This window comes from Megalobrama amblycephala, linkage group LG5 (genome assembly GCF_018812025.1).
Source record: "Megalobrama amblycephala isolate DHTTF-2021 linkage group LG5, ASM1881202v1, whole genome shotgun sequence".
Classification (NCBI taxonomy): domain Eukaryota; kingdom Metazoa; phylum Chordata; class Actinopteri; order Cypriniformes; family Xenocyprididae; genus Megalobrama; species Megalobrama amblycephala.
The window spans coordinates 22,816,068-22,841,985 of NC_063048.1; the positions used below are offsets into that span (position 1 = coordinate 22,816,068).

Genomic DNA, 25,918 nt, shown 5'->3' on the forward strand with positions numbered 1-25,918 from the left:
TATGAGTGTGTGGGTGCATAAGGTTTTTAATTAACCCAGCTCTCTTAGTCCCAAGTGGGCTCTTCCGTGCTTTTGTACTCATTCCCCAGAGGGAGAAAACCGCGTCCCAACGCCTCACACGCTCTCTGTAGCACACGTCTTCGCACAATGTGGCTATTTGAAAGTGTGAGTGGGTGTGCATTTGTTTTTTGCCTTCATTGCTCTCAGTGGTTGGTAACAGATTCTAAAGATTTTTGTCTATAGCAGGAAACACATTTAATAGTGATCAACAAGTCATCAAGTATTCATTACCCCACAACTCGGTCCATGGCATTAACATGTAATACAAATTTAAAGAGAGTCCACCTAAAACTGAAAATTCTGTCATCAATTACTCACCCTCGTGTCATTCTAAACCTGTATAACAGCTTTTTTGTCTTCTGTGGAAGTTAAAAAAGATATTTTGAAAAATGTGTTTTGTTTTATGGTCTATTTATGTAAGTCAATAGTGTTCGATGATGTTTAAAGGGTTAAAATCCGAGAGCTTTCTGATGTAGTCAAGACATTGTTAAAATAGTCCATGTGACCATGTGGTTCAACCTTAATGTTATGAAGAGATGAGAATACTTTTTGCATGCAAAAAAACAAAAACAAAACAAAAATAATGACTTTTTTCAACAATTTCTTCTCTTTATCTACAGTCTCTGATGCTGTTCACATTGTAAACACAGTGCAGCGCTTCTACGTTAGAACGCCAACTCAGTATTGGCCAGCTCCAGTATCACAGGCATGCGTCGTGTATATATGACATATATATGTATATATATGACATATATATGTATATATATGACAAGAATTGTCATATATATATATATATATATATATATATATATATATATATATATATATATATATATATATAGGCTATATATATATGACAATTCTTGTCGCTTCATAACATTAAGTTTGAACCAGTGTAGTCACATGGACTTTTTTAACAATGTCTTTACTACTTTTCTGGGCCTTGAAAGTGGTAATAACGTTGCAGTCTATGGGGGTTCAGAAAGCTCTCGCATTTCATCAAAAATATTTTTAATTTGTGTTCCGAAGATGAACGAATGTTTTACGGGTTGGAACGACATTTTTATTTTTGTATGAAGTAATCCTTTAAATATCTTCTTTTCTGCAGCAAAAAGAATGTCATACAGGTTTGTAACAGCATGAAGGTAAGTAAATGACTACAGAATGTTCATTTTTAGATGAACTAGCGCTTTAATTAAACCTCTGGTTACTGATTCAATGTGAAACAAATATTTATTGTTTGGAAGCTCATATCTTTATTTATTACTGGACTTCCAAAAGATCCAATGGAAATAAACGTCAGGCGCCGAAGGACATTCATTAGAGTAAATGTAAGGATAGTGAGGAAACAAAAGGCAAACCAATTTTGAAAACAGAGAAAATGAATTACTAAATCTCATAGATTTGTGCTTTGACAGATAAGCTGCCAGCAGAGCTAAGAATGCAAAAACCTAATCTCAACATAAATTATTTACCACTCGAGGATGAATACTTCACTGGTGTGATTACAATTCACGGCATTAATGTGGCATACGTTCCAAAAAAACGATCAGCAGCTTACAACATATTACCCCGTCAAAAGGCAAATCGTTGCCCTCAGTAAGTTTGAAATTTTATGCTCAAATGCTGTTAAGCCTGTTCTCCTCTAATACAGCGAAATGATTATCTGGCTGGTCTCCCTTTGCATGTTTGAAAGCAGCCGAATGGACATCTGCATCGGTTTTTCATTATTATTATTATTATATAAAAGATTATATAGGGTTGGGATAAGGGCTTTTCATTTTGCTTACAATTAATATACGCTTTATTTTGTCCTGATTTGGGACAAATAGGATGCAGGGTTACAGCTTGTTTGCTGTTTCAGGATGAAGCTTATGTGCAGCAGACAGCAGCTGACCTTGACGGTGCAGCTTTCTTCTGACTGAATTTCTTGGACTACTAAGTGATCCTCGCGATGTATTTGTGGAACATTAAACAAGTTGTCAGGAGGGATCATCCAGTGTTGTTGAAAAGCAATGAGTGCCAGAGTGATGGGAAGTCGTTGTGATATGCTCTCTGACCATTGGTCGGACTCAGTTTAAATGGCGGTGTGTTGTGATGATCAGCTGGGATCTTAATAGATTGGATGAAACATCTGGAGATCTAAGGGCCCAGATGTTTGCACAACAAACGCGTAAGACCTCCGACCCTTAAGAACAGACACACACAACTACCCAAGAATCGAGGATTTAGATTGAGATTTGAACATCTGCCCAATGTTGTAAAGTGACAAAAAGCATCAGTGACAAGGGGAATCCATGATTAAGTTTTTTAAGGATCTTGTTTCCCCAAAGCCATTAACCAAAACATTTGAAGGTTGTGTGGTCCTTATTATTGGGTAGGCTATATCCTTTTAACCTCGTTTGACTTGTAAAATCTACATTTTGCCCATCATATCAAATGTAAAATCTGTATGAAATCCCATTGCTTAATAGCCATTCTGCTGGCAGCCAGTGGACAGTTTCTCAGAGGTGGGTGGGGTAGGTGAGGGTCGCGCGCGCGCGTGCGGGGCTGCTGCAATTCCCAGTGGCGGGATCCTACTCAGAATTAGGGCACGTGGCATGTCTATTAGTCAAACAACCTCCATGTGCCGTGCGCCACGGCCAGAGGAAATTAGAGCAAAGAGCGATTTTTTGATGTTACGCTCTTTAAGAGATTAATAATCTTGGCGGTGGAGAATCGGTTGGAAATCTTCTCTGGAAAATAATGAGCGGAGAAACATTTACTGATTAGTTTAATCCAGGATTATCCTATCTGATGACACCATGAAACCCAGCCTTGTAATCTGGCCCTTAAAATAACAATTTATTTCCTCGCTTTACGGCGAGCGCAGTTTAAGTGTGTTGTTCGATTCAGTTACTTAGCGCCATGAATTATTTACAATGATTTGTTTTATTTGTCCGTTTCCATTGAGGTGTGTTTGTTCCAGTCTGCTTAAAAACAACAGGATGACCAGAAATCAACGGTCAAGTTTTGTGTTTACTCTGAAAGATGTGATATTGAAATGTTTTCAGAATTAGCCTATTTAACAAAAATTGTTAGGCCAATTGAATATTTTGCTTGACAATTTACAAGGCTGTTGCGGTGTTAAATTGCAACCTTTTGGTCAGCAAATACCTATAAGGAATCAGAATGTATAATCATTAGCCTAGGCTAAATTAAACACACAAATATTATTTTAAAAAAACTGCGCTTAAAATGAGAAAGTGGTTATGAATTTTCGTCAGGCCTATTTCAAAATATGTGAAACGAATTCTACAAATAGCCTAAACAAATAAATAAATACTTCATTAAAATCCGTTTTTTCTTTTGTTGATCTAAGAAATAGCTTAATAAGATGAGAAAATAAATTCTTCGTTATGTGTTCGTAATTTGTTGTAGCCGTTAAAATCAAATAATTAGGCCTACAACATATAGGCTAATAGCTAATGATAACAGCCTAATAATAATAATGATAATAAATTATTATTGGTTGGTATTGTTGCTGTTGCACTATAGGCTATTTATTATTATTAGCTATTAAAACATAATAATGAAAATAAAATAGTATGCCTAAGTATTATTAAAAATAAATGTAAATATAATAACCAGAGATTATTCTCCAGCATGATCACTAATGATCTCTCCCTCATTTTCTCTCGTATGATCGCTTTCAGTTTTAGTTAACGTTGTGTTAGGCTACAGTTATGAGGATTACTGCAGCAGCTCTGTTAAATGCCAGTTAAAACGCTGGAGGACGTCCTGGTGGAAACGGGCCCTAAAAGCAGATTTTACAGAGTCGAGCTCTTTATATGACAGATTAGTGTTGTAAACGAATTTAATGTACTTCATTTAATTATCTTGTGTAAGACGATTTCTCTAATTGCTTCTTTTTGAAACAGACTGGCTGAGATGTTGACCGGTTTTGCCTGCTGTTATTGAAACACCTGGGATGGCCTCTGCCACATCATCTCGACCTGACAGCGTCAACGTAACTTTGACCTCATTTCCCAAAATATTTACTCATAGGGAACCTCATTGCTGAAGCAATAGCCTATTACAATGAGGGGAAATAAAGCAGATTCTTTGACAATGTCAAGATAATTATTATTATTATTTTTTTTTTAATTCCAATATCTGTCCAGGCAGGAAAATAGGTGGAAGATGGAATTATTAGATAGGCTATAACTACGAATGGAGACTGGTTTGGTGGAGTGAAAGTATCTTCATGAGGACTGTCAATCATGTTGCGAATATAAAAAACAAGCAATAACGGCGAGAACATTTTATTGTGTAAAAATATAAATGCACATTAGGACTAGTTTATTAGCTGTTTTCTAGTCTTGTATAAATACAGATTCATTCATATTGATTCACTGGCACTTTGTAGACTTCAAATAATTATAAATCGTATACGCTACATTTAAAATAAATTATAAAACGGTTATAGTAAATATAATAGGCTAATAATAATAGGCCTACTACTATTTTATTATTATTAAGCTTTTGTATAATAATAATAATAATACTTTAATATTATTATTATTATTATTATTAAGCTATATAATTATAATATTTTATTATTATTAAGCTATTATTCACCAACATAATTTCATGGTATTTAGTAATGTTGCCATTGTTGTTATTGTTTTGCACAGAAGTTAGGCCTAAGCCTAATGAACAATAGCCTGTTCTTTTAGAAAATAGCTGGCTAGGCCTATACAGTGTGAACTTTTATGGCAAGGAAATCATTTCTTCAAAAAGCAAAAACGGCGATGTGTGAAGAAGCCCAGATAAAATTTTATTCATAATTAAATTAAATGTCTAGTTCAGTGCAAGCTTGTAGTGAGATTTAATGAGCAATGAGATGTAAAATTAGAGTTATGGTTATAACACTTGGAGAAATTGCTTTTTTCGCTTTTTTTCTTTTCATTTTGTTATGTTTGTTTCTGTCTACAAAGTAATGTATCCATTAGATAAATGTCACGAAACTATAGGCTAGAGTCATAGTTAGCCACTAAAATGTTGAATATTGATCTTGTTCTGGTTTCTCATTCTAATAATTTTACATTCGGACTCCAACTGAAATTCCACATATTAAACGTTTTCAATAACTGGAGGCTGCGCACATGAGTGAAATCTTCCATCTAAAGGGAAAAACTACTTAGGACCAATTCAGAGAGCGGAGGAAAATCCTTATCGGATTAAAGGGAAAATTGGTGGCAATTAATCCTTTGTGATTGAAAAAGGGAAACGCCTCCTCATGGAAGACATATCTGACGTTGGATCTGATTGGGCAGTGAGATGATCTTCTGGATTGGACAGAAGGATAAATGGTCCCGCCAGAGCGCTTAACCGTCCCACCAGCCTGACCTCCGCAGAGAGAAAGTGAATTAAACAAACTGCCACCATGACGGGAAGAGAAGAGACTATAGATGAAAAACCTAAGGTTAAACTGTATCCCTCATTCGGAATCGACAAATCACGCCTCAATGGATCTGGATTCAGGTCCAAAGGTTTCGCAATCACAGACCTGCTCGGTCTGGAGTCGGAACTTCAGCCGCATCAGTCCGGTCCTGGCGCAGGGGCCAATGGAGAGGGGCAGAGCGCGGCGGTAGGAGGATTTGCCTTCCCGGGTGGCTCTTTGCCGCTCGGCTTGGGTTTTCTCTGTAGTTTGGCAGCACAACAACCTCCCGGAACCCCGTGTTTTCTTCCGAGCCACATCCCGCTCCTGCAGTCACGGACAGAGAGCCACTTCATGCAGAATATGGAACAGCAACGGGACGCCTATTCCGGTACAAATCACTTTATTTGGTTATGAATGAGCCAAAGAGCTGTTCACAGAAACTGGTGCTGAAACTGGCCCTGAAATTGACGTTTCTTTACTTGCGGTGGATTTTTTTTTTTTTTTTTTTTTTTTTTTTTTGATTAACGAATAATTGTGATTTTGTTTACTTATTTAATGGAATTAGATTTTTTTTTTTTTTTGAAAACTGGTAACCTTTAACAGATTTCTGCTTAAGAAATAGTAATGTTTATGTAGCCAAATGTAGGCAGCTTGATTCAGTAATATTAAATATTTATTTGAATAACAAAGCACATTTTTGTTACTAAAAAGTGTACATTTAATTTATTTATTTATTTAATGCATCTTTGTCCTTTGCCCAGCATATGTTAATTTTGTTATTAACAAAAAAAAAAAAAAAACGAATTTCATTACAGATGATGATTGTCTTTCCGGGGATCACAATGATGGAAAAAACTCAGGGAACTCTCAAAAGAGGAAGAAGCGTAGGCACAGGTATGTAATGAAATGAAATATCCCATTAAATGTTTATTCTGTAAGGATCTGATGATTCATTGTTTCAACCACGCATTTCGTTTTGATTTTTAGGACAGTTTTCACCTCGCATCAGCTTGAGGAGCTGGAGAAAGCCTTCCATGAAGCGCACTATCCAGATGTTTATGCAAGAGAAATGCTGGCCATGAAAACAGAGCTACCAGAGGACAGGATACAGGTAGGATGACGTTCAGTTTTTTTCCTCTCTTTTTCTTTCTTGATCTTTCTCTCACAAATAGCTAATGCCCAGGTTTGTTTTTGTCCAGGTATGGTTTCAAAACCGCCGTGCTAAGTGGAGGAAAAGGGAGAAGTGCTGGGGCCGCAGCAGTGTCATGGCAGAATATGGGCTGTATGGTGCCATGGTCCGTCACTCGATTCCACTTCCAGAATCCATTATCAACTCGGCCAAGAATGGAATGATGGGCTCATGCGCTCCCTGGCTTCTAGGTGAGCCAGCAGGTGGTTTTCCTATTTAGTACTCAAAGACTCAAATATGTATTTGATCACTTGAATACATAGCTGAGGTGTCTTGTGAATGTCTGTCTGATGTTGTCCATACTTGAATGTATAGACTTAAATATATGTAAATTAGGCTTAAACAGGCCCTTGGCCTGACTTAAAATTTCTCTTGTAATTGCTATTAAATGAAGAGCTATAAGTATTCAGCAGCTTAAGATCAATATTTGATCGTGTCTGCATTTAATTTTTTTTAGGAATGCACAAAAAGTCTCTGGAAATAGCGAAGAAAGCTCCCGGCACACCTGAATCGATTCACTCAGATTCATATTCAGAGGAACACAAGGGGAAAGACAGCGACATGACATGGTCAAGTGGAGCCAATGGAGCAGATGACTCTGAGGACATGGCAATAGACTTGTCCAGCACTTCGAAACAAGAGAGTAAAAGCACTTTGAAAAGATCACCACCTCGAACAGAAGACAGCAGTGATTCTGAAAATGAGAGTTAAACATGCAAACAAATATGGACAATTTTGAAGAGCACATACAAGGACTATCAGTTTACAATGTCTCACCTTTTCACAATGGCTTTGTTTGTCAGCATTCCTGTGTTATGTTTTTTTTGTTTGTTTATCAAATATTTGAATACTAGAGACTGTTTTATTCTGAATTATTTTATCTTTGATGTGTAAAAATGATTAATGTAAAAAGAGTTAAATTACATGTTTTATGTTATGTCCATGGGCATTATTCATAAATCTTAAATGTTTCTTTCTTGTTCAGTCAAAAAAATCAGTCGCTTCAGGGTGACCACTTGTTCAGCACCACTATTGTGAATGTCATAATATTTCCCTGTTATGGCATGTGTCTTGGGGGCCAGAAAGTTCCTAGAAAGGATTCTAAAGCACTTTACCTGCTGTGATGATGAATGTTTTGCATTGATCAATGTCATCAACAGAGCAATATAATACCAGCAAAAACAAATCCAGATCATGACAAAAAAAAAATTAAACATTTTATGCTTTTGACTCCTGCTTTCTGTTTTTTTTATTGTTTCAGTAGACCAAAAATAAAAATATGTCATAGAGAATTACCTTGACTTGCTACATGGAAGGATAAGAAATTAAGGAATTGGGTCATTTCATCACTGGGGTCAGTCTTTTTGCTGTCAAAGACATGAGAAAGGCATAAAGAAGGCTTCCAGTATGGATGCTCTGACCCGTTAAATGGTCTGTTACACCCCTAAAATCTGTGGGGAAAAAAGAAAGAAAGAAAAAAAGGTACATTTAAGCCAAACAATAACTAGGTTAAGCAGTTTGTTTCCTAGAAACTGTCAGAATATTCAATAGCCCAATCATCTTTAATTCATGTCAGCCTGCTTTTATGAGCTTTATCCAGATATTTGTATTTAAACAACCTCAACAAAGGCTCTGCTCCTCTGCAGATGTGTTAAATCATCATTCCAAACAAAACACATCATCTTGCAACAGAAGTGCAGATGTTAATTTTTTTTTTTTATTCTATCTGAGGACTGATTTTATTTACAGTCACATTATGGTCAATATAAAACGGATAAACCCAGTGTTTTATTATATTTAGTTTATCATTATTCATAAATATCATATCCAGTTGTTTAGTGTAAAGGTTTAGCTCTAACTCCATAGCATAATCATCATAATTCATATTCTATCAGATCACACAAATACATAACACAAATGTCTGCTTAAATATTAAAAAAACAATAACAAAGATCATTATATCATATTATCATTATTATTTGAATTGGCATGTTAGTATAAAGTTTATATGAAATTTACTATCATTTATAATGGCTATATAAACAATTTGATAGCATCTAATCTCAATAATAGGACATTAGGAAAGTAATTGTTTTGTTAGAGCTTTAAAGAGAATAATAGAAAAACAGATTAGCAGAGGAGAGGGGCATGAAAACAGAGATTAAAAACACTTCAGCCTGAGACAAGCTCAGGACCTAGGAATTAAATCTATTAAAATATTATCAATCACTGTTGATCCCAATAATCTTTCGTGCCAACTGCCCTTAACAAAATAACAATTATAGATGATGGGTCCTTTTTAAACTATTATGCACAGGGTTAGACAGAAAGATAATCCTGCCTATTGTTGGAAATGGCCATTAATGAAAAACAAAATTAAATAACCTGATTTTAGGGCATAGCTATCAAAGAAGAGTTACATAAACACCTGTAAGCACAGTGTGACTTATGACAAGGTTATTATTTTCGTTTTCTGACAGTAGTTCCAACATTTGACACACACAGCGTTGCTGGACGATGGCGAAATATCAGACAGCTGAATGTCACGATTCAACAAACGGAACCAAGGCCTATTTCCAGAGAGCCGCGTGACTCAAAACATCCACAAGATAAAATAAATAAATTCCCAATACAGCGTCTGTTCTGGTAATAGGCTTAACAACCTCAAACAGGAGATTTTCAGATGCTTCAGAGCCAAGACCTAGTTGTAAAAATTAGCCATGTTTGTTGTACTTTGTGTATGTGCCCGTGTGTAATGGAGAGAGAACGCTGAAGGGATTGGCAGAGATCAAAGCTGTGATGTTTATGAAAATGATGAATAGAAAATATTATGTCCACTGCTAATTTGTAAGTAGCTTAGTAGCGCAAAAAGCCCTAAACATACGGATGTGCATTTGGCACACAGCAGTCCTTTGGCAAGCCCTGTGGAATCACATATCTGAACAAAGCTGATTTGGTCCAGCGTTTTCCTGATGAAGGAAAGCCATGTTGCAATGTTAGTGATTTAGCTGCTAAAGGTTCTCTATCAGACAGCATCTTCTGTGTATGCCCATATCAACTGGTAAACAAACACACTAATAATAGTTTGTTCAAGGTACGCAAGCCAATGTACGCAAAATGCCTATAAAGGACTTTAATGCAATAACGAGGTTGTTTTGAACGTGTAGTGCTACCATCTAGTGGCCATTTGAAAGAAGGCCTCAAGCCCAACTGCAATAAATAAATAAATAAAATAATAATACAACAACAGTTTAACCTTTTGCTTTATAATCTGAAGATGTGTATTAATAATATAATATAATATAATATAATATAATATAATATAACAAGTAGTGAAATTAAATTAATGTATTTATTACTGAGCCTATTAGTACACAATTAGGTTAATATATATATATATATATACAGTACAGTCCAAAAGTTTGGAACCACTAAGATTTTTAATGTTTTTAAAAGAAGTTTTGTCTGCTCACCAAGGCTACATTTATTTAATTAAAAATACAGTAAAAACAGTAATATTGTGAAATATTATTACAATTTAAAATAACTGTTTTCTTTTTGAATATATTTCACAAAGTAATTTATTCCTGTGATGGCAAAGCTGAATTTTCAGCATCATTACTCCAGTCTTCAGTGTCACATGATCCTTCAGAAATCATTCTAATATGCTGATCTGCTGCTCAAGAAACATTTAATGTGTACAATTGTACAAAATATTTGTATACAATATTTTTTTTTCAGGATTATTTGATGAATAGAAAGTTCAAAAGAACAGTGTTTATCTGAAATCTAATCTTTTGTAACATTATAAATGTCTTTACTGCCACTTTTGATTGATTTAATGCATCCTTGCTGAATAAAAGTATTCATTTCTTTAATTTCTTTTCAAAAAAATAAAAATTCTTACTGACCTCAAACTTTTGAACGGTAGTGTATAATGCTACAGAAGCTTTGTATTTCAGATAAATGCTGTTCTTTTGAACTTTCTATTCATCAAGGAATCCTGAAAAAAAAAGTACACAACTGTTTTCAACATTGAAAATAATCATAAATGTTTATTGAGCAGCAGATCAGCATATTAGAATGATTTCTGAAGGATCATGTGACACTGAAGACTGGAGTAATGATGCTGAAAATTCAGCTTTGCATCACAGGAATAAATTACTTTGTCAAATATATTTAAATAGTACACAGTTATTTTAAATTGTAATAATATTTCACAATATTACTGTTTTTTACTGTATTTTTAATTAAATAAATGTAGCCTTGGTGAGCAGACGAAACTTCTTTTAAAAACATTAAAAATCTTAGTGGTTCCAAACTTTTGGACTGTACTGTATATATATATATATATATATATATATATATATATATATATATATATATACTCCAAGGGAACAATGATCTTGTATTAGTAACATATATTACATGAAAGTATCTCTGAACAGACATGACAAACAAGTGATATGAACGATATGGACACAAAACTACAAAAACAAAAGGAGATTATTTTCAAACAATAAACATGTAACACACACCACAGTGAAGTGTAGTCCACAGCAGAGGATGCAGGCAGTAATTCTGTCTGATATGTTGTTTACTGGGATTAGCTATAATTTGCGATTAGCACACAGAACATCTGCATCCTGCATCAAAAATGAATTAGGCCTAGAGTAATCCCTTACCACCCATCCACTAAACACTCTGCCCTTCCAGTCCCCTTTCCTTCATGTTTAATAGGCTATATTTGGGGTTACATCTACATGTAGCCTATTATTTTTTACAGTTGATTAATTCTAAATCACTTTATAGGTTGTTCAACGTATACAGTTTATCATTTATCGTTACATACACACATTAGGCGGAGGCCGGAAGGTAAAGCAACTCCAGGGTAAGATTAAAGAGATGCGCTTCCCCTTTAAAACCACATTTAAATAGACTTCCATGAAATAGTTTAAAGTTAAGTGTCGCTGCATAACCTACACATCCCAGCATAAACGCTCCCAGTGTGACAGTCTTGCCTGGGCGGTCTTTCTGCAGAATGGAGCTGCACAATGGAGATAGAAAATGTGGAAATAAGGGAAACTGCATGGAGAATAAAGCAGTTCCGCATGTCTCGTTTCTCTGCTTCTGTTTATTTAAAACAGTACTTTCTTTTTAATCTTTTTTAAATCAATGAAATCTTTTAGCGTTGTGATCGTATAAGTGTGTACAATTTTGTGTGACAATTAAATTAGACATTTTCAATTAATCACAAATCAATGGAATACTTAATTCAATTAAATTCAATGTGAGGGGAACATCCCCATCTAGCGGTGAACATGTGCAATAATGAACATCCACAATAATGCAGTTATTTGTGTGTTTTGAACACCTTTAACTGATAACTCTCAGACTGCTCATGGTTTACTGCAGTTTTAAATAGAAAATACACAGCTATGGTGTTGACTTATGAATTTGCACATGGTTTGTCTTAAACAGAGGTGGGTAGAGTATCCAAAAACTGTAGGCTACTCGAGTAAAAGTACAAGTACTTGTAGAAATATTTACTTAAAGTAAATGTGAAAGTAATAATCTTAATAGTTACTTGAGTAAGAGTAAAAAAGTATCCATATATATATATATATATTATATGTGTGTATATATATATATATATATATATACACACACACACACACACACACACATATATAAGATATCTCTGGATTACAGTCAGGATACTTTCCAAAGGGGATTGCATTTCCAAAGGGGAAGGCGTTGCATTAGATAAGATATCTCCGGAAGCGGGATTGGGGCTGTGTGGCGCAGTTTGAGGTGTCTTGGCAAAAGGGGAGATTGAAACTTTGTTTATCAGTTCAAGGTGCCTTAACAGGTAAAGCTAGACAGCGGTCCTGACGTGTGAGGAAGATCCAGTTAGATCCGCTCTGATGGATAGATCCGTTTAGATCCACTCTGACGGACAACAGCAACAACAACAACAACAACAAAAACTCCCTGAAACTTTCTTGCTCTTCCATCCAGATAACAAAATTCTCTGTTTTTACTGTTATTTCTATTTCTTATGTTCTATTTTTATTCTTCCTCTTTATGTAAAGCACTTTGAATTGCCATTGTGTATGAAATGTGCTATACAAATAAAATTGCCTTGCCTTGCCTAATTTTAAGGCAGCCATATAGTAATTTTTACAAACATTTAACCGAACTGCTGGGTTTGTCCATTTTCAAACCAACTTGAGTTGTTTTAAACCCAGCATTTTTAGAGTGATGAATGGATGTATAGATGGATGTATGGATTGATGGATCCAGAGCTCCTGGAAACCACAACAAATTCCTTGTGTGTTTGTGTACACTTGGCGAATAAAGCTCATTTTGATTCTGATCTGTAAAAGAGCTGTCTAAATAGCTGAAATGAGACAGAATGAGGCCAGTTTTTCTCTTGGACTGTTTTACTGGTTCAGTAGTTCAGGATGCAGATATTTATAAAAAAAAATAAAAAGGCAAATAAAAGAGCAGAATGCACAGAAAGCAGAAATACTAAAAGCTATGGAGGGAGAACACAAAGCATTGAGAGCACACTCAGAACTGACGAATTGTAGGCAATTTTTTTTTTCAATTTTCCCAACTGCTAAAAAAGTATGCATGCACCTGGTTTATACATAATAGATTCTGTGGACAAAGCCTGGACAAAATCAATGTTTAAACTCTTAATCATGATTATTGAAGACTTTTCGATTAGAATAAGGCATAAAATCTCAGTTTTTTTCTTTCTTTTAATTACACAAACTGTATTTTGAAATATTTTCCAATGCAAGTTTTTAAAGTGACCCCGTGGACTGTCATTTTTTTCCAATTTTGTTGTTTGTAAGAGGAATCTTTTCAGCAGGGCTGCTCCTGGTACTGTCTTTCTGTGGCCGTGAAAAAGTCCTCTAGAACACTGCGCAGGTACTCAAAGGTGGGCCGGTTGTCTGGGTTCTCTGTCCAGCAGTGTTTCATGATCGTATAGAGATCCTCAGGGCAGTTATCGGGGCAAGGCATGCGGTACCCTCTCTCAAGGTTTGCGATCACCTCTGGGTTTGTCATCCCTGAAAGATCAGGAGTAACAGTGTGTAAAGAAATTCTGAGATATGACAAAATGACTTCACAATGCATTTCAAAATGAGGTCAAACAGGAAGCACATTGAGCTTGTTTGTTACCTGGATATGGGATTCTTCCATAGGTAACAATCTCTGTCAGCAGTACTCCAAACGACCAGACATCTGATTTGATCGAAAAGGTGCCATAGTTTATGGCCTCAGGTGCCGTCCATTTGATAGGAAACTTTGCACCTGTGTGATTTAAAGCAAAAGGCATCTTTTTAGGTCTCTTTGAAAGTGTTACAGCCAGACTTTTTTTGCATAAACTGAGATTCATTGGTGATGTAGCCTAATGCTATGTTAAATTGACAGGATAGAACAGAGTTGATGCTACCTTACCCTCTCTGGCAGTGTATTCGTTATTTTCGATGAGGCGGGCAAGGCCGAAGTCAGCAATCTTGCAAATGAGCTCATCAGACACTAAAATGTTGGCAGCTCTCAGATCTCTATGGATGTAGTTCTTCTGCTCTATGTAAGCCATTCCCTCTGCGACCTGCAGGGGGCAGTAAAGTGTTAAAAACAAGGCTGTGTGTGATCATGGCTAGGTTCAGAATAGCATACTACTATGCTATTATTTCTGCAGTATTTAATATGTATACCATGCAAAGTATTCATGAAATACTGAGATGACGTACCACATTTGGTGTATATAATAGAGAATACTGTGCTAGATACTGTATCTCACAAAGCGGTATTTGCTTGACCTTCCATTACCGGTGTAAAAAAATAAACTGCAAGTAATATTTGCTAAAAAAAAAAAAAATCATATTTCCTCTTCAAATCATTATTTTATCAGGTCAAAAAATACAATAAAATCAGTAATAATGTGATATATTATTACAATTCAAAACAACTGTTTTCTTTTTAAATATTTATAATCTGCAATATAAGATTCTTCAATGAACAGAAAGTTCAATAGAACATGATTTATTTGCAATGGAAATCTTTTGTAACATTATACGTGTCTTTACTGTCACTTTTGTTCAGTTTAATGTATCATTGCTGAATAAAAGTATTAATTTCTTTAAAAAAAAAAAAGGAATGTGCAACAACAATATAGCAGCTTATTGTTGCATAAAAGTTTCACATACTATTTTTACAAAACAGTGCGCAGTAGGCTAGTATTTCATTCCAAACATAACACGTTACACACAGACAGAGGTCAGTTCCTGAGACAGGGAGGGCCTTGCTTTTTGCTTCCTTTGATTTGACTTTTAACCTCCACTGCTCCACTCCACCCAGCACAAAATCATAAGTTTCATATAGAAGGTTGGCTTGCTGGTATACTTCCTGATGTCTGATGCATCATCTTTCATATTTTCCATGTTTGAGCTAGCTCCAGTTTTGACTGATCTCAGAACAGTGATGGCTTCTGAACTTCTCAGAGGTCTGCTATTTCTGACCTAGGCCCGCAGTCAGAATGAGAGGGAAGGAGCATTTTCTTTTTCACATGAAATTAGACTGTGATCTGTGATTTAGGCCATATACTATCATGGTTTCAATGTGCGTGTGCAGATGCATTATGGGTGATGCATGATGGTAGTGTGATTTTCATTTGTTGCAACGCTGTCTGATTTTTATAGAGGATGTTGCACTATGACACCATGCGCGCGTTTGTTCAAGGAAGTGTTATGCTGTCGGTTTGATGTGAATGTGCCTGACAGTTTTGCTTCAGAATTGACAGGTTTGCATAAATGTGCAGGCATGCATCTAATTTGTGTGTGTGTTTGCTGATAAGAAGCATGTAAGTATGCAAGTAATAATTTTGCCAAGACATTTTAAAAGCCCTGAATGATCTCATTCACTTTATGGAGAAGAATAGCTGAAAAATATCATACAACATCTAAGCTGATCCCTAAAGCAAAACATCTCTTTTTAATGACACTTCAAAAGATTCTGTCTCTCACTTTCCCTCTTATCGTTTCACCGCCAACATTTCATTGAATACCTTGCTGAAAAACGATATCATCGTTTCTTCACATTACCAAGAGAAAGAAAGACCATCTCCTTACATCTACCCCATGTCACATGATCCCTGTGAACCTCTGACCTGAAACACTGCTCAATAACATCAGTATTTCCTGATCTTCACACTCCAATCACTCGCACACTGAGCGCATGAGACACTCTCACTATTAGAGACATTCATACCATGAATGATCAAGACCATCTGACAGCCTAATTTTTAACCCGATCAGTCGATTCTACTGTAGCAGAAAACCTAGATCTGAATCAAAGCGCAAACTGTCTACTCAGAAATTACTGTCTGCCTGTGAATAGTTCATGGATTTTACACTGTTCACATAATAATTAGATGTTCTTGAATTAAGCATGGAGTGTCATTAATTAGGTCAAGAATTACTGTGACTTAAATCATGTCCTCACAATCTATGTGTACAATATTTCCTAGCAAACAAACAAAGAACTGTATGTTTGGTCTGTGAATGTAAATGTAATGCCAGTAAGAAATAAAGCCTGATTTGCATTTTTATATATATATATATATATATATATATATATATATATATATATATATATATGTGTGTGTGTGTGGTCCTGGTATTCCATACATTATTGGGACCAAATGTCCCCACAAGTATAGTAATACCAGTAAATTCTGACCTTGTGGGGACATTTTTTTGGTAAAAAAAATCACCAGAAAATAGAAGAAAGTTTTCTGTGTTTCTGGGTAGGTTTAGGGGTAAGGTTAGTGTAGGGGCATAGAACATGCAGTTTGTACAGTATAAAAACCATTATATCTATGGAATGTCCCCATAAAACATGAAAACTTAATGTTATTCTTGTGATGACAAAGATGATTTATACATTTTAACCAACGTAATTTAAAGGAATAATTTATTTTGTCCAGTATATGTAAACACATTTGTACTGTTTGTTCATCTGTTTCTAGATTGGCTTGGGTAGTTGTTGTTGTATTAAGGTGTCTAGACTCGTTCCAGCACACACAGTCGTGCTCATTGTTAACCATGAGATTAGGAAGCAGAACAGCGGCTGATTAATGCTGCCGTCACCAGCTTAGAGACATTGGTCAAATAGAGGAATGAGTGATAAACAGAAAGGGGCTGAAATGTAGACTTGAGCTTGTAACAAGTACAAATTTGATGTTTTGAATGCAGTAAAAAAAAAAAAAAAAAAAAAAAAAAACATATGATAGGGTCACATGCAGCCTACCTGGGCGGACATGTCGATCAGAGTACTGATGGTTAAATTAGATCCTTCTGGAGTCTTCAAAAAATCCACCAGGCTGCCTAAAACCAGAATCAACATGACATTTTAACATATATTTTATATACAGCAAAACAATCTATGACAGAATTTAGTAAAATTTCACTGCAAACCATAAAATGTAAATATGCTCAAAGAACTAAGCTGGCTATGAAACGTCACTAGTTAGCACTAGTGAGATTGACCAGGGTTTCATGCTCTGCAATAGACTGAATAGAAAATCATATGGTAAAAAATTGCTTCAATTTATTTGTATTTTTTTTACATTTTAATTATAGTTCATAAGTCTTCTGTCTTGTCTTCAACAGGCTTTTTTTTTAAAACATTCTTTTACCACAACTGAATGTTACCGGAAGAACGCTCTCTCCATCAGTCATTTTAGTTCAAAGGCAAAAGGAAACAGCAGATATATGAATGGTGTTATTTTGGTACTTAAAACGTACTGTAAGCTCTTCTCAAAGTTTTCTAGAAGCGCAAACAACGGCACTCAGATTAGATCCAAGAACTAGAACATAACAACTGCAGGAAATTAGTTCAGGCAGTTTGGATCAGCCGCTAAGACATTTGGTGTTAAAGGCCAAAGTTGTTGCTTTTGAGACGACAAGCTGTGTTGGAAAAAGAAGAAGTGACTGACCCTGAAGGAAATTCCCACAAAGGTGCAGCGGAAAATGCCCCGTTAGGAACTCTAATAACAAGCGGCGTATACATTCCTTTGATCTCAGATCGCATCAGGGTGTAAAATTCAAGGTCGTGGGTTAAGTTTAGATGAAGTTCCAATGTTTTGAATCATTCTGTCATTGTCTCCATTGTTAAAATGACAGAGGGGTGGAAAAAGGGCACATCAACCTCTTCTTTAAAATAACAACACAGACAACAATTGTACTTTTCCTAAATAAAGAATTGGGAGGTTTCCAAGCAGAGTGTAGTGTTCCATCAGCTTCCTTAAAGAGGGAACACAAAGCAGGACCATTCACGAGCTGCACCACCAGCGCGCTGACGTTGTAGTAACATGGCTGTTCCTCTTAGAGTCTTTTGTTACTGTCGGCCTCAATATGACATTCTGGAGGCCCAGCAATCCTCTTAAGGGGCAATGAGAGCAACAAACAATCCATACTGGGTTACACATGGAATAACGTGCATCGGAATACGCCTGCGATGACGACCCGAGATGCTATTGTTGCGTTAAAAAGAGAAAAGATAGGGTGTGGAGGTCTTTTTTGTGAACACCTGTGACCATGGTGACCATTTATGAGTCTGATTTGTTGTAGTGAGTTTCTGGGTGGTTGGCTCTAAATTAGAAAGCATTCCCGATACCAGCCTATGGAACAAAGACTCTCTTTCTATACCTCACATTGTATCTGCCATTTCCTCTCTCTCTCCCTTTCTCCGTATGCTTTCTGCTTCACTCTTTTTAATGTGATGGAATTCACGCTATAACTGTGACCCTGCTTTCTACTTGAAGTCTGCTTTTGACGGTCCTGTGCATTGTTCTAAGTAGTTTGCAGTGAGATGCTGAGTATGCATGAGGGTTTTATTATGCATTAGTAGTTAGTGAAACAGAACAACAGAGCTGCAGCTATAAAGATCTTTAACTCCTCTGAGACAAACTGCTTTAAGGGCGCATTTGCTTCTCAGGATTAAAGGTTTCTCAGGATAACATCACAAAATAAAAGGGAACCAAACAATATTATAGCATCTCAAGCCTTTAAAGGAATAGTTCACCTAGAATTCAGTCTGTCATCATGGTGCTTTCAACCTGCATGTTTTTTTTTTTTATCAGTGGAACACATTTTTCTCTATGAAGGAGACCATTTGAGGAAGGTTCAAGCTGCACTTTTCAATACAGTGAAAGTGAATGGATACCAACTGCTGTCAAGCTCCAAAAATGACATTCTAAAAGCACCATAAAAGTAGTACTTAGGACTTGTGCAACATTTTCCTTTTCATTTGAAGTCATTTTGTGATCTCATAGAAAAAAGCAGCATAAACATTCTGGGCTCGTACATACAAAACTTCTCAGAAATGCTCTTAAGTATAGTCTTAAGTTTTGACTTAAGTGTCAGAAAATTCATAGTAAAAAGTAGGACTTTTCTAAGGAGATTTTTATAAAGAAGCAAAAAGCAACTTTTAGTAGTCTAAGACTGATTCTTTAGTGCTGACTTAAGTGTTGTGAACTAAGGACTACAATGATGTCAACTCAAAATGTTGACATCTACTAAGGACTACAATGATGGACTCAACTCAAAATGTTGACTCCCCTCAACTTTGGAATCAGCCAATAGCAAGCCTGCAAGGGTGAAGTCACAGCAGCACAACACCAATAATTTAATGTTATTATAAAAAAAAAAATCATTTAAAAAGACACTGAAATATTTTAATATTTTAATTTATTTTAAAAAATAGCTTTGCATTGTGCAAAATGATCACAAATTAGTAATGATGGAGTGGAATCTTTTTCTATTGATATATGTCAGAGTAGTGGCCAAATGTGATGTCCAGCCATATGAAAATTGACATCTTCAACCTTAATTCAAATATATTTTTAAATGTGTTAAAATATGTAAGTATATTCCTGGGAGTCAATTGTTTCATGTGTGATAATGAAATTAAATTTCAAATTATTTAAAAAATATATTTTTGGCCAGGCTGTCATACAAAGAAATTATGAACACATGCAAAAACAAGAGGACCAATGAAATATTAAAAACTGATTATGCTTTAGTTAATGTGTGCTTTCTTTTGAGCTTTTTTGTTTTTCTGAAACCTGTAGCTGTAGTTTTCCAGAAAATGTTGTCAGATAAATACCTTTGCTTAGTTTAGTGTTTTATTCTTCCTTCATATTTTAAAACATTTAAATAATATAAATATAAATATAATATTTTCCTCATATTTTGATGGTTTAAGCAAAATTGTAGGGTCATTTAAAAAAAACAACAACAAAAAACAAAGAAAAAAGGTAATTACGATTTCATTTCTACAGTCAGAGTATTGATTTGTAGAGTGGGAGAAGTTGTTACATATAAAGTTATAAAAAGTTTATTCAAAGTCATTACATGTATTAAAATGCATTAAAAATATTAATTATTGTTTAAGTAATATTTATTAAATGTATTACATTTATTTAAAGTTATTACATTTATTATTAGGTCAGTTACAAAAAGAATTGTCAATCAAGTTTATATCATTTTATCAACTCTGTGTCATCATATAACTCCAATACATCATATCTTTATTGGAAGGTGTGTGTCCCCTCTTATTTGCTGCCATCTTGTTACTCCTAACTAGGTTAGGAGACCTCTCCAGCTCTCCTAAATATTTAGGAGCTAAGACCTAGTCTTGACACTTAGGAGCCTTTATGAATCATACTTATTCTTAAGTCTAGGAATAAGAGTAAAATTACATCATTCTTAGAATTTTGACACACTTAAGACTAAAATTTTACTCTGAGCAGCTTTATACTTGCCTGGCAAGGCCAGACTGATATATCTTCTACAAGATATATCAGTCTGGGGTGCGTTTCCCAAAGCGAACTATGGTCGCAAGTTCCGTCGTTACCAATAGAGTTCAATGGGACTTACGACCATGGTTCACCAACGATGCTTTCGGGAAACGCACCCCTGGTCAGTCCGCCCTCCGTCGTGATTCGAGTCAACTCCAAACCGTACCGCGCAATCAGATTTGTTTATTTCAGTGACGCAAACAGCGTCACTCTAGTGCGGCGAAAGTCCCTTCGATATCAACAAAGATGGCGCACGCGAGACACGAGAGTTTGTTCTATTCAGCCGTGAATTCAGTTTTAAATGACCAAAAACACATTAATTATTTACTTTTCGCTGTTGACTCTCTTGTCGCTTTGCTAACGTCATATCCGCCCTTCTCTGATTGGTTTACTCCGCTTCCTGTTTGCTCGGATTTGCTCCGCCCTAGAAATCGAATCGATTCAATGGCCGACCAGACTCATCCGCTGGTACAGTGGTGAGGGTGGATTTTCCAGGCAAGCTTTATACAGCCTGGTAAACATCTTTGTTGTTCTACAGTAGAAAGAAAGTAATATGATTTATGAACAACATGAGGGTGAGTAAATGATGACAGAATTTACATTTTGGGTGAACTAATACTTAAGAAGAAAGGAGTAGTAACAGATAGAAAATTGTTTAAACAAGTTTAAAAAAAAAAAAAAATGAAATGTGCATCTGACCCGAGTATTACAATAACAAGAACATTCTGAGAACTAAAATAGAATGATATGACACAAAACTCAAGGACTTAATGTGTTCTACTAAAATGAAGTGGGTCATTTTATGTTCTAGAACACTCAAGGAGGGAATGCCAGATATGAAGTTCTGCATGCCATTTACAAGAGGGTTATGAGAGACATCAGAACCGCTTAGTGAACAATGACAGGCATGAATCAGTAAGTTTGATTAAACACCAGCCATTATGAAGAAATAAACATCAGGGGCCGTATTTATCAAGTTTCTCAAAGTGCCATTTTAGTCTTAAGTGCTGAGAATTGATGAAATTTACTCCTACTTTCAAACTTAAGTATAAAAGCAAGTTATCAAATTTCTTAAAGCTAAGTATCACTCTTACTCTCCCAGTTATTTAAGTCAGCTCGAGAGGTCTCTCAAGTGGTTAGGAGTTGCCAATAGGGGCTTGTGATGGCACTGAGGAGACAAAGACGTGTGCAAATTTTTCAGGAGAGGAAGAATGTTTTTGAAAATGTTTAGCGACGAGCAGTTAATCAAACGGTATCGTTTGAACAGAGCAGGCATCATCTTTGCCAGCGCTGGTTAATGTTGGGCTGAACTTGTTCGACTAATTCAGCAAGCTGTAGCGCTTGTTCCTCCCGCCAGTTCAGTTTTCTTTTGGATTCCATGGTGGCTGATTATATCATAAAATCTAGGCCATGTATAGGCAGGTTAGTTAACAGCACACCGGTTTTAAAATTTGTAATTAAAACATAGTGGAAAACGTGTTCAGATAGTTCAGCCTGTAATAGAGCAAATAAACGTCTTGTTCATGTACTCATATGAAGAGATTTCTTTTATTTGTATTATTTATTTATTTATTTGATTTAGGATTTGTTTTAAAATTTCAATTTAGTTGTTATAAAGATATTTCAATTTCACAAAGAAATATACAGCATTTTGTCTGAGAAATAATAAAAAGACACTTTCTCATTTAAATCTCATTTTGTTAAAAAAAATCGTGAGAAAATCGAATCGTGAAACCAGTATCGTGAATCGTATCGAATCGTGAGTTGAGTGAATCGTTACATCCCTACCTTTAAGTCAGTTCTTAGGAGTGTTCTTGTGAGTAATTCTCAGAGGCTTGATAAATACAGGCCCAGGGCCGTAACTACCATAGATAATGAGGGGAACATGTCCCCTCAAATACTCAGTTTAGTGGTTGGGCAATGTTACTGCAAGTTTTACATTTGGTCCCTCCTTAATATTGAAGATTCACACTACCATTCAAATGTTTGGGGTCAAATGTATGCTTTGGGGTTTTTTTTTGTTTGTTTGTTTGTTTGTTTGTTTGTTTTTAGCAAGGATCGATTTAAATGTAATTTTGTCATTTTGAACTTTCTGTCAATAATCAAATAATCTAAAAAATTACAGTTTCTCAAAAAAATTATTATAGCAACATAACTGTTTTTAACTGTGATAATAAGAAATATTTCATGAACACCAAATCAGCATATTAGAATGATTTCTGAAGGATCATGTGACACTGAAAGGGTTAGTTCACCCCAAAATAAAAAAAATTCTGTCATTAATTACTCATTACGCGAGAGAACAAACCTCTTCCAGAAGTTCAAACATGCTGCATAACACACGAGAATGAACCTCTTTATGCAGCACGTTTTAGCTTTGTTCTCGTGCATCATTCAGGTTTGGTTGAGCATCTGTTTATGTTCACTGATCAAGGTTTATATGTGAGTAAAAGCCTAAATTAAATCTGCTCATCATAAAAAGTGATCGAGTCTCTTCAGAAAATTTGGACTAAATCTATCGATTCATATGGGTTAGTTTTCCGATCTCTATAAACTCTTTGAAGCGTCAAAGATCAATGTGCAAAGGAAGTCTATGGAGAGACAGACTCAGATCTCTCAGATTTAATCAAAAAGATCTTCAATTGTGTTCCGAAGATGAACGAAAGTCTTACAAATTTGGAACGACATGAGGGTGAGTAATTCATGACAGAATTTTCATTTTGGGGTGAGCTTACCCTTGAAGACTGGAGTAATTATGCTGAAAATTTAGCTTTGCCATTATAGAAATAAATTATATTTTACAATATATTAAAATACAAAAGAGTTTTTACTGTGTTTTTGATCAAATAAATGCAGCCTTGGTGAGCATATAAGAGTTCTTTTGAATTGTAGTGTATGTTTTTGCTAAATCTCCATTTTATGAATAAACTGGGTTATGTAAGTGTTGTATGTTTACAAAGATGCATGTATAATCATATTTAAACTTAAAATGTTCATAGCTGTGCATTCGTACATATAAAAGAGGCACACCAAATGTCTCTAAATTTAAAAACACTGCGGTCATTTAAAGAGACCGAAAAAAGTTGGCCCTCAAAAATACTGCACAATCAAAGAGGCTGTTTGATGTTGCTCTGCTGAGAATCATTCAGGTGAGTGAGGGATGCATTTTGAGATGCCTTCATTATGTTCAAAGCCATGAGAAAGCTTTGTTTTCACAGAGCGGACAACACTGTGGAAGTGCTGTGGGCATAACACACACAAACAACACTCAGACAGTGCTCAGACTGTCCTGATACTACTCAGACCTGTTAGATCATGAAACCCTGATGTTTAAATGGAAATTTACTCAATGAGAGGATCTGTGTAAAGAACGTTCAGGTGAAATGCAGGGATGAATCATTCAGTACTATGAAGGCTTTGTCATTTCATTGAACTCTCCCCCTCCTTTGTTTGCACGAGTGTGTAAGTGCAATTGCGTGTCTCACCGTTCTCCATGTACTCTGTGATGATATAAATGGGCTCCTGTGTAACCACAGCGAAAAGTCGCACGAGTCGAGGGTGCTGCAGGGTCTTCATCAGGTTTGCTTCAGCCAGGAAAGCACTGATGGACATGGTACCTGGCTTGAGACTCTTGATAGCCACTCTACGGTTGTTGTTATACAGCCCTATAAATAGAGAGAGTGAAAAATAATTTATTAATAATGTCTTAGAGAATAATATCTTCATTTAAAAGGGTAGTTTAGCCATATGAAAATTCTGTCATCAAATTTCTCATGTTGACACAAACCTGTATGACATAAAAGAAGAATGCTGCTAACCAAACTGTATTGTTGCCCATTGATTTCCATTGTATGGAGAAGGGAAAAAACAAACAAACACTGAGACATTTCTCAAAATATCTTCTTTTGTTTTCCACAGAAGAATAAAGTCATACTGTTTTGGAACATAAGGGTGAGTAAGTTATGATTATGATAGAATTGTTGTTGTTTTTTGTGTGTATGTTTGAGCTATCAAAGGGATAGCTCAATAATAGGCTCAATAATCAGATTTTCGAAAATTCCCCAAGAATGATTTGCTTCAAACCGAACTATTTCATTCAGGTCTGAATTTAATCTTTCTGTTTGGATCACATGTTTAGAAATAAGAGTGGCCAAACTACTACTATTTCCTTATCATGAGAATGTTTTTGTATAAGGGTGTTTTTAAAGAGTTTGCTATGTGAGAAATTCACAATGTTCTCCTTCGCTGAGTTTCTTTGGCTTTACATTGTCTGACTGCTTGATAACCGGTTTATTTTATTTCTATGGGGATGATTTGTGTGATGTTATCTCACAAATGAAAATGACTGAGGTTTAATGAACAGAACGATCCATTACATGGAACGGTTCTTTCATTTGTATAAAGAAAGGTATTCACTGCAAAAAACAAACAAAATGGCAGCTATGATGCGGGCTCTCACGGTCACGGAGCTGACAGGCAGTGAGGGTAACAAGTCAGTTGCTATGGCAACCAGGGACAGGAAGTGGTAAATCTAAAGCATTGATGTGACTTCTACAGTTCTATTTTTAGGGTCAACACAAGACAAGTATGATTTCACAGTTGAAGTTGGTGTGTTTTAAAACTGGACACATTTAAATCTTCTAAACATATGAACATATAACACATGAGTGTAGGCCATATATGATGATGCTACTGTAAGTACAAACTGTGGCATCCTGTTGGTAACTAAACAAAAATATACATCATAATTAATATACTTATATTCTATATCAAGGGGTTGAGAACCACTCTCAACCAATCTAAATTAAAATGTTTAAAAAGACAAACAAATAAACTCAAGATATAAACTGAAATCATATTTCTGTTGCCCCCTCTAAAAACTATTGTTTTTCTTCAAGTATACATATAGTTCTTTAAACTTCTGTAATCACAAAATTAATTAGTTAATATAAATTCACCATGTTATCAATATTGACAATTCTTTTTTTTTTTTATGGAATATTGTGGTATTTATTATAAATAATTTATCCCTGCATATCATTTTTTTTTTTAAATTCAAAATAACTTTCCCTCCTGACTTCTCTTCTCTTCTCTTCTCTTCTCTTCTCTTCTCTTCTCTTCTCTTCTCTTCTCTTCTCTTCTCTTCTCTGATGATGTGTTTTTCGGCGTAAGCGCAGGGGCTGGTTGCATAAACTGCTTAGACTAGTCTTACAAGTTGGTCATCTCATTTTTTCTTCAAGACTGATCATAATTTTTTTAAGTCAGTTACATGAAAAGGTAGATTGGTCTAATTTGATTCCGAAAAGAAAGACTGATGAGCCCTAACTAACTGTTAGTTCGTCAGACTAGTTCTTAAGACACTTAA

General features: G+C 35.4%; 2 protein-coding genes across 3 annotated transcripts in view; one reads left to right on the forward strand and one right to left on the reverse strand.

Annotated features, from left to right (window-relative positions):
• The first annotated feature begins 4,728 nt into the window (after positions 1–4,728).
• Positions 4,729–7,904, forward strand: vsx1 (visual system homeobox 1 homolog, chx10-like). Of its 2 annotated transcripts, none has more exons than XM_048190294.1 (5): positions 4,729–5,873; positions 6,301–6,379; positions 6,473–6,596; positions 6,685–6,877; positions 7,132–7,904. In XM_048190294.1, the coding sequence occupies exons 1-5, from the start codon at positions 5,489–5,491 to the stop codon at positions 7,383–7,385; spliced, it is 1,035 nt and encodes a 344-aa protein (XP_048046251.1). In that variant the 5' UTR covers positions 4,729–5,488; the 3' UTR covers positions 7,386–7,904. The 2 variants fall into 2 exon arrangements, with proteins under 2 accessions (XP_048046251.1, XP_048046252.1); XM_048190295.1 differs by having other exon boundaries at positions 4,916–5,873; positions 6,685–6,865.
• A 5,198-nt stretch (positions 7,905–13,102) lies between these two features.
• The window catches only part of lck (LCK proto-oncogene, Src family tyrosine kinase), a 50,467-nt gene continuing 37,651 nt past the window's right edge, over positions 13,103–25,918 (reverse strand). The window contains exons 11-15 of the mRNA XM_048191293.1: positions 24,039–24,218; positions 17,001–17,077; positions 14,148–14,301; positions 13,869–14,000; positions 13,103–13,756 (exon numbers count right to left, since the gene is read on the reverse strand). Coding sequence (XP_048047250.1) covers positions 13,551–13,756; positions 13,869–14,000; positions 14,148–14,301; positions 17,001–17,077; positions 24,039–24,218 — 749 coding nt within the window. The 3' untranslated portion in view covers positions 13,103–13,550. The remainder of the gene's footprint in view (positions 13,757–13,868; positions 14,001–14,147; positions 14,302–17,000; positions 17,078–24,038; positions 24,219–25,918) is intronic.